The sequence below is a fragment of the Podarcis filfolensis genome (assembly GCF_964270895.1).
Source record: "Podarcis filfolensis genome assembly, chromosome: 11".
NCBI lineage: Eukaryota > Metazoa > Chordata > Lepidosauria > Squamata > Lacertidae > Podarcis > Podarcis filfolensis.
Window position 1 is genome coordinate 60,925,101 of NC_139613.1, and position 9,908 is coordinate 60,935,008.

The 9,908-nt window shown below is 41.1% G+C and overlaps 1 protein-coding gene across 8 annotated transcripts in view; it reads left to right on the forward strand.

Annotated features, from left to right (window-relative positions):
* Positions 1-8,986, forward strand: part of CEMIP2 (cell migration inducing hyaluronidase 2) — a 68,117-nt gene extending 59,131 nt beyond the window's left edge. For all 8 annotated transcript variants that reach the window (XM_083576514.1, XM_083576512.1, XM_083576515.1 and 5 more), the window contains 6 exons: positions 559-738; positions 2,690-2,909; positions 4,145-4,243; positions 6,528-6,676; positions 8,298-8,401; positions 8,588-8,986. In XM_083576514.1, the coding sequence (XP_083432640.1) occupies positions 559-738; positions 2,690-2,909; positions 4,145-4,243; positions 6,528-6,676; positions 8,298-8,401; positions 8,588-8,784 (949 nt within the window). In that variant the 3' untranslated portion in view covers positions 8,785-8,986. The remainder of the gene's footprint in view (positions 1-558; positions 739-2,689; positions 2,910-4,144; positions 4,244-6,527; positions 6,677-8,297; positions 8,402-8,587) is intronic.
* Positions 8,987-9,908: the final 922 nt, after the last annotated feature.

The following is a 9,908-nucleotide window of genomic DNA, read 5'->3' on the forward strand; positions in this document are numbered from 1 at the left end:
CCTCATTGACAGCACTAACAATGCAAATTGGCTAGCTTGATTTAATAAATGATTTAAACTTCCTCTCAGATGAGAAAACCAAGTTCTGTGGCACAGGTCATCAGGCTGTCCTCATGTGCAAGCCACATTGAACGTTCCTGTGTCCTTATCAAAAGAACATTGTGGAGCAGAAGATTTTTCTCTTTTGTTCTAATTTTCCCAGCAGTCCTTTCAACCTTTCAGCAGTATTATGTTGTGAAAAAATATGCTCAGTATTCAGACAAAATGAGTACGGCATGGTGGACAGAACTTTGGAAGGTCTTGGTTTAAAATTATAGCTAAAATAGTTCCCAAAGAACTTTGTTCATTCTGCTGCAGCTAATTTTACTTCCACATCTGTAAACTAGGAATTACAGTTGAAACTAGGAATTTTCTTGTTTCTGTGGTAAGGATACTTGTAAACTGTATTATAAATCATTTTAGTACTATGTGGTGATGCTGAATGATAACCACCGCAAGCAGCAAATGAAAAAGCTTTTATAAGCATATGGTAATGTTTTTGTCACTTTCTGTTTTCAGGAATGACTGGATTCGGGTGGGTCTCTGTTACCCATCAGACACTACTTTTCAAGTAACTTCTGATGCATTCCGGAGGCCTGCACCTCCCAATAGTGTGGAGGATTATGTGTCTGTATCTTCAATGGCGGAATTGCAGAATAGTCGAATGGAGAGAAAGTTTTATTTTGATAACAGCACTGGGTAGATATTTGCCACAAAACCATAATTTGTAGTATAATTAAATGTTCAGTTTTTTAGTATCTGTAAGAACTGGATGACTTGGTTTTTTGTCAGTGGAGAGCTGTAGCATGAATGTAATTCTAAGAGGAATCATCAGGATTTGTGGTTATGTATGCAGTAGTTTATCAAACTGTCAATTCCCCAAAGGTCACTGCAGTGTCGGCTGTTCTGAGTACACAGAAAAATATGAAGTTTACATTCAACAAACGCTTTTGTTATCCATCTCAGGCCATTCTGGGTAGGGCTTTCCCACCCAAGGCTTGAGTGCATTCTTTCAGACCGCCCTGTTGTCCCACCAGGCTTCCCAGCAATCTGTGCAAACAGTGCACTCTGCACAGAGGAAGAATTGCAGAATACATCTTACTTCCTCCCCTTCCTCTCTATGTGGTTATGCACTAAAGATGCAACATACAGTGAGGGGGGAAAGTATTTGATCCCCTGCTAAATTTGCCTGTTTGCCCTCTGACGAAGAAATGACCAGTCCATAATTTTAATGGTAGGTTTATTGTAGCTGTGAGAGACAGAATAACAACAGGAAAAACCCCAAAAACCCAGAAGACAAAAGCCAGAGATTGATGTGCATTATAATGAGTGAAATAAGTATTTGATCCCTTTGCAAAAGATGACTTAGTACTTGGTGGCAAAACCCTTGTTGGCAATTACAGAGGTCAGACATTTCTTGTAGGTGGCCACCAGGTCTACACACATCTCAGGAGATATTTTGTCCCACTCCTCTTTGCAGATCCTCTCCAAGTCAGTAAGATTTCGAGGCTGATGTGTAGCTACTCGAACCTTCAGCTCCCTCCACAGATTTTTGATGGGATTAAGGTCTGGAGACTGACTAGGCTACTCCAGGACCTTCATGTGCTTCTTCTTGAGCTGCTCCTTTGTTGCCTTGGCCGTGTGTTTTGGATCATTGTCATGCTGGAATACCCATCCTCGACCCATTTTCAATGCCCTGGCTGAGGGAAGGAGGTGCTCACCCAGGATTTGACGATACATGGACCCATCCATCGTCCCTTCGATGCAGTGAAGGTGTCCTGTCCCCTTAGCAGAAAAACGCCCCCAAAGCATAATATGTCCCCCTCCATGTTTGACGGTGGGGATGGTGTTCTTGGGGTCATAGGCAGCATTCCTCTTCCTCCAAACACAGCGAGTTGAGTTGATGCCAAAGAGCTCGATTTTGGTCTCATCTGACCACAACACTTTCACCCAGTTCTCCTCTGGGTCATTCAGATGTGCATTGGCAAACTGCAGACGGGCCTGTACATGTGCTGTCTTGAGCAAGGGGACCTTGCGGGCTCTGCAAGATCTCAGTCCTTCACTGCGTAGTGTGCTACCAACTGTTTTCATGGTGACTATGGTTCCAGCTGCCCTGAGATCATTGACAAGTTCCCCCCGTGTAGTTCTGGGCTGCTTCATCACCAGTCTCATTATCATTGCAACTCCATGAGGTTAATTCTTGCATGGAGCCCCAGACCGAGGGGGGTTGACAGTTATTTTGTGTTTCTTCTATTTGCGAATTATTGCACCAACTGTTGTCACCTTCTCACCAAGCTGCTTGGCAATAGTCTTGTAGCCCAGTCCAGCCCTGTGCAGGTCTACAATCTTGTCCCTGGCATCCTTGGACAGCTCTTTGATCTTGGACATAGTTGCTAGTTTGGAATCTGCTGGATTGATTGCTTCTGTTGACAGGTGTCTTTTGTACAGGTACTGTAACGAGCTGGGATTACAGGTAAGACCTCTCCCTTACAGCAGGTGCTTCTAATCTCAGCTCATTACATACAGTGAAGATACCAGGTAGCCTGACGTCTGGCCTCATGGGAGCCATGTGAAATAAGGAATAGTGCCAGCACTGCTGGTTTTGTAATAAAGTGTGATCTGTTCTTTGTTTTTGTGTGTTCATGTACAGGCTGCTGTTTTTGTTTCTTCAAGCCAAATACCAGAGGGATGGCCACAGTTACTGTTCCTTTCGGGGATGTGAAAGAGTCAAGATTCAGGCCAGCTTTCGGCCAAAGTCTGTCAGTAACTGCTTGACAAAAGCTTACCCAAAGTACTTCCAGAAGCCAACTGTGGTGAAAAGAATGCCCACAAAGACTACGGGCTCCTGTCAGAAATGTGGCTCCACTCAGGTGGGAAAAGGGCACAGCATCAAGAGCGATATGGTTGATTAGCGCATAACCTCTTGCAGTTTCTCCCAGGGTTTTCAACCGTGTTGACAGGATACTCGCTGTCATGAGTAAATGGGGCAGGATTTGAATGTAAGAAGAATGAGGTGGCCTGATGGATCAAAGCAGAGACTGAAGGATGGGATGGATAGAGATGAGATGAGATAAGATGAGAAGTTTTAGGAAATCACATTGCTGAACAGCATCATGTTTAAAATCTCAGCAAAACTTGAAAGCATTTGGAAATGACTGCATCTGCATGATATGTATATTTTGAAAGAATAAGAATAGAAGGCCCTTCTAAATTAGGCCAGTGGTCCATCTAGTCTAGCATCCTGTTCTCACAGTGGCCAACCACATTCCCATTATGGGAAACCCTCAAGCGGCAACCAAGCAGGGCTCTATTATACAGGAAGTGGATAGACAACAGTTTCTCTCTCCCTCTCTCTCTCTCTCTCTCTCTCTCTCTCTCTCTCACACACACACACACACACACACGGACAGGAGGGCTTTTGCCCTCACATTTCTATTCATGGGTTTCCCATAGGCATTTGAATAACCATGGTCAGAAATGGGATCCTAGGCTAGATTGACCTTGGTCTTATCCAGCAAAATTCTTTCTAATAGCACTGCCTCTCAGTGTTAGCTGCTAGACAGATACACAGGGTGGTGAATGTGCCTGACCAGAAACTGCACAGCTGGACATTATTTGTAAGGGAATCCTAGGTGGGATTGTGGATGAGCAAAGCAGCAGATCAAGCCCTGAAGCCCAACCCTTCCTAGGGGGCAGGTGTAGCTGAGGATCCTAAAGATCTAGCTTGGGAAAGTTGAGGAAAATAAGCCAAACAGAATCACTTTAATCTTGCCTTTCCATTATGCTTTTGAGGCTTTTGTTTTTTCTTTCTTTCACATTGCTCTGTGCTGTGCTGTTTTTTTCTGCGGTGTGTTTTTGAAGCTTTCCTTTTACAGGAAAAAAAGGCTTTTAATGAACTGAACAACTTTTTAAAGCTTCAACAGGAATATAAGGTTTTCCATCTTTTATTGTATGATGCTGTACTTGTGAATATACTTTTTCTAGTCCTCACCCAAATCTTAACACAGTAGGCTTCTGTCACCTGACATTCCTGTTCTAAGAGAAAAATTATACGCTACACACTCATATAATGGCTACTTTTAAACATTAATTGTATTCTATTCAGGTGGCATTTACCAGTGATCCCCACAAAACCTACCTCCTTGTGAAAATTCAGTCTCCGGACACAGTTGAGTTGCAAAGGAACGAAGAATCTTATGTCTCAGTAAGTATTCTTGCAATCTTTCTTTACCACAAGCTTTTATTAACATCATGCAGGAATGCCATTACCTGTGTAGGTGTTTGAAAATGGATCATTTAGGAACAAACCATATCAGCATAAACTTGGGGGAAAAGAATAAGAGAATAATTTGGCATCCTCAGCATTCCTGTTATTTGCAGCATCTTTGCATATTGATTTGTTTTCAAAATACCATTGGTAAAATTTAAATTTAAAGCGTATACTAGTGATTTAGAATAAGATACACTCAGGTTTCTTGAGACGTATCCCAAGTTCAATCAAGTAGGACGCAATGTGTGCAGAAATAGACATACACATGACTGAATAATGGGTGTGGGCCAGCACTATAAAATACTGGTTGCATTGCCATTGCCAACCTTCAAGTCTGCTTTTTACTTACTTAAGGACTCTTATAAATCCAGAGGGTTTCAACTCAGATCTTTTGGTATTGCCTTGGAACTCTTGCATAATTCAGGTGATCAGTATATTTATTGCAATATTCAAACCAGATTAAGGGACATTGAAAAACAAAACATCGAGTCAGGTGTAAATAAAATTTGGTTCCCCAAGTTCTATGATTTAAATCCAACAGATAACAGGGTCACTTATATTTCAAAAATAATAATTCCAGTCCAACACAGGGCCTTTATGTTAGCCCAACTGAACATTTTCCCCTCAGCTTTTGTCAAGGGCAGATATTTAAACATCCCCAGAAATTATAGACATTGTGGATGTTTTTTGAATGTGCCGGACACTGTAGAACATATTATTTTGTGCTGTCCATTGTACAACCAGCTATGCAAATGCGTGCTGTCCCCCTTTTTGGGTAGTCTGACATCGTGGCACAGTGAAAACATCAGATTCTAATCTGTCTGACATTAACCAGGAAGCAACTGCAAGGGGGCTGAGTTTTTGTCAATACAGTGGTACCTCGGTTTAAGGACAACCCTGTTTACGAACGATTCAGTTTATGAACTCCGCAAAAGTGTCCTGGTTTGTGAACTTTACCTTGGTCTAAGAACGGAAGTCAAATGGTGGGAGGGCACTGGCAGCGGGAGGCCTCATTAGGGAAGACTTCCAGAATGGATTAAGTTTGTAAACTGAGGTACCACTGCACTATTTCTTGAAGTGGTGAATGTCAGTAGTGCACTGGGCTTCTTACAATTACATGTACAATTACATGAGGGGTGTGGAACCTGTGGTACTCCAGAAGGTGCTTTATCTTTCTTTATTAATTACCCACCCTTCACTCTTCAGGTCCCTGGGAAGTTGCAACACTTAAAACACAATATTGCTGCAACTCCCCCCATCCCTGGCTGGGCGGATGAGGTTTGTGGCCCTCCAGGTGTTGTGGGACTCCAGCTTCCCCACCTCTGCCTTAAAACGATGATTAAATTAGAGGATAGAGTGCTGTCAGTGACTGCAAGCCATGAAGGCTGCGGTCGGCCCTCATGAGGCAGACCATGGGGGGGGGGGAGAGTTGCTCCTGAGCTCAAGTCCTGAGTGCAGGTTTCCCACAGGCATCTGGTTGGGCACTGTGAGAACAGGAGGCTGGACTGATGGCCTTTGGCAGGATCCAGCAGGGCTGTTCTTAACGTTCCTAGATGGCCGAGATGGGGATATTTACTTCAGCTCTAAGGGGTTAAATGTAGTGATGAAAAATTAGTTCTGGTTTGGGGCCAAATGTGCGGCTGGGAAATGAAGGTCTACAGGCCTCGGAGTTTGAAGGTTAGAACTGAATCAGTGGGCAGGTAAATGCACTTGAATCTTTCAGGGAAATCGGAGGAAAATAGAGTTGCAGGGTTAGCATTTTTAATTGCCTTAACACGGCAAACTGAAGCTTCTGAGGATGGTTCTCCTCTGATTTTTAAAAGGGGCTTTGAACAACTCTTTCACTGCTGACAGAGATGGCCTTCCTAAGGCTAAGCGAAAGAATAATTGGAGCTCTGTAATCACTGGATCAGAAGCCATTATTACAGGGCCCAAAGGGGGTTTGTTGAAAGGACATGGATATGTGTCAGTGGCTTCAGTTACACAAAGAAAACAGGAAAGCCCTAACCTGAGGGCCATAGAAATCTTATCAGCAAAGATTTTGAAGGAAAAGACTAATACATAGGAAATTGTTCACTGCCAGGAATACACTATTGCCATCTGGAAGCCAAATGATGATAAATGCAGTGGAACTGTGAATTTACAGCAAATTATTGTATTTACAAATTACTGGTTTGGGGAAAGGGGGGAGTGTGATTTATGAGGTCTGTAATTTCAGGTCAGTGGCATGAAGTTCCCCTTGAGTGCTGTGGGTGTTCTTACCGTAGTCATTGATGCCTGCACTGGCAAAGTAACAAAAGAGAGATTTTTCTCTGAAGCAAACGTAAGCAATCTAGAAGAATATGTCAAAACTGGAATTCCTCAAAGGTATGTGATACAGAATAAACACCAGCTTGCAAATAGCATTTTTGCGAGAGTGGCATTTAAGCTATTTTGCATATCCTTTTAAAAATGCACAGAGGTCCTTCTTTTCATAATACTTAAATGCTTTTCAGAGAATGGTGCTTAAGGTGCCTGTGTTACCGCTATGAATTGTTCATATCACCTCACTTTCTGTGTTTGAAATTAAGGAAAGAACTCTTGTACTTTGTTACAGTGGTACCTGATGCAAACGGGATCCGTTCCCGAGCCCCGTTCGCATCCTGAAGCGAACGCAACCCGCGTCTCTGGAGCGCGATTTGCCACTTCCGTGCATGCGCATGACGTCATTTTGAGCGCCTGCGCATGCGTGAGCAGTGAAACCCGGAAGTAATGCACTCCATTACTTCTGGGTCTCCGCAGAGCGCAACCGAAAACGCTCAACCCAAAGCTACTTCACCCCGAGATACGACTGTACTTAAAAAGCGGGTGGGGTAGTAGGAGTTGTATTCCAGGGCACATCTTGCATATGCTAGAAAGAAATCTAAATTCTATGTCCATAAAAGCTTGATTTTGTAACTTTTGCAACTAAGGCATGTGATTTGTGTTCACCTAATTCTGTTTTTGTTAGCCATATAAGAGGACCAAGTCAATAAACATCACTGAATCCTCATCTCCACAAGGTTTCTGAGACTTCTTCAGGAACTGCCCATATGTTTCCAAGATGACCTTTGCCAACCCCAAAAATTAGAAATTTGCTTTTTTAGGAAAGTAGAAAGTTCCACTCCTATGCAGGTCTACTCAGAAGTAAGCCCCACTGGTTTTGGTGGGCTTACTCTCAAATAAGTATTCAGAGGATGTTTCTGGTACAGTCAGACAAATAAAGCTACTGTTCTGGAAAGCAAGTGAACACAATCCCTTCCTAACTTCAGTGTGATTTCTTTCTTTCTTTCTTTCTTTCTTTCTTTCTTTCTTTCTTTCTTTCTCTCTCTCTCTCTCTCTTTCTCTCTCTCTCTCTCTCTCTCTCTCTCACACACACACACACACACACACACGGCAGAAGCCTATCATTCCCCTCCCCCTCCGGACATCTGAGAAGAAAAAATAGCATTTTCCTCAAGCAATACAACCAGGAAAATGTAAATGGAAAATTATTATCTTTTTATCAAGTGAAAAGGAAGTAAGAAGGAGATTGTGATTGCTTAAATTGTGTCACAAATGTGTTAGGCATTATGGATATTATAATTCAGTATAAATTCATACAAATTGATTGTTAGAGGTCTTGTTTTTTGTTACCATGTTTAACAAAATATAGGTATAATGTGCTACACTGGATTAATTTGTTATGGATATACAAATTTTGACATTTGCAAAGTAAGCATGATTTTTATTTCTAAAAAAGTTTGCTTTCTCCAGATGGCAATTTATTATAGAAAAGTGTGTTAGTCATATTGACGTTCCACATTTACGGCTCTATGAATATGATGTCACCAATTTTAACAATTTTATATGCTGCCTTTCCAAAGCAGCTTGCGATAGATATTTACTTAAAACATGATACTTTTTAGTGGCAGTAAATCAGTGTTATTCTCTCCCCTTCAACCTTATCCCTTCATTTTCTTTCTCTCAGGTCTATAGTTGTATTAAGCACCAGAGGGAATATAAAAAACCTTAACATTTCTCAAGCTTTAATGACCCTGGGAGCAGCAAAACCAGCAAATCTTCACAACAAGGGTATGTTCTTTTTACATATTAAAATGTGCCTTTTCCTTTTCTAGACATGGAATGCAAAAGATGCTGTGCAAGTTGCTGTTTCATATTCAGTGTTGATAAATTTTCAAAGTTTGCTATGATATTGGAACAGCACATTTTAAATGTTGAATCCATTGCCCATTATTGATGATGTGTTTCCTCTTTCAGGGAGCATAGGCTTCTTTGGGTTCAGAGGGAACTTCAAACCATCTTGGATCAAGCTATTGACCAGTCCTGCAAGGCAGGGCCTGGGCCAGATGGAAAAGTATATCCCTTTGCAGCTGGAAGAGTACAGCTGTGCCAGAGCAAATACTAGCCGACGGAAAGATTTGGAACTTCTAAAGCAGGCTACAAGAACACAATAGAAATTAAGGTGCATATGCACACTGAAGACAATGTGAACTAATTTATTTATTTTATGGAATTTTAACGTGTACTATTACCCAAGTACATCACTTTGCTGTTTTTGATATGGACATTTGCCTACGCTGAATGCTTGAATGCCCATCTGTGCACCTTTTGGATTGTACAAAATATTAAAGAATTAAAGTATTTGTTTAAAAAACAGTTTTTGTAAGGGGATGTTATTTTAATGTTTGTCCTTTATTATAAAAAGCCTTTTGTCTTCTACTCATTATATATATATATTTTTGCATTTTCGAAAGGAGAACATTGGAAGTGTCAGTCATCTTGAAGGATGGATCAGAAAACATAAAATCTTACCTTTAGATTGGCTGAAAGTCTTGCATTTATGTTTGCAATGTGGGTGCCAGTTTATACATCACAATTTGTCACTTATTTTCTTTCTTTCCAACTGAACCGTGTGGTCTGCATATATGTACAGTGAACATAAGCCTAGGAGCTGATGGAACAGGCTATGAGATTTTCTGTTCTTTTTTTTATTATTTAAAAGTTTATATCCCACTTTTCAACATGCAGGTTTAATAGTGGTTTACAACAATAAAACCACTTAAAACATAAACTTAAAACATAAATTAAACCTCCAGAATTTAATTAACGCACAAAAATGTAAAACACATGAAAAGCAATCAGCGTGCAAAGGTCTCCTGAAATAAACAGTTTTGACCTGGCATCTGAAACTTTGTAGGGACAGTGCCTGTTTAACTTCTTGTGGGGCAGAGATAGAGTTGGGCCTACAACACTGAACCCACAACAACTCATTGGCCCATAGAGGCCCATAGAGAAGCAGAGATTTCCCTGTTTCCACGACATTCTCTATTCACATGGTAAATGAAATGAAATGAAATTTATTATTACAGTTGGAGACCAGCTCATAAAACACAAATGGAACTAAACAAGCAAAACAAACATTTAAAACAATATAGAACAATGGATTTTAAGTTTAAAAATGTGGTAGGCATATAACACACAAAAACTTTAAGATAGACTACCATAGAGAAATGACCCAGAGTCGCCCGTGGATCCGAGTTTGGGAATTTTCTTAACAAACTAGTTAGTCACATGGTAT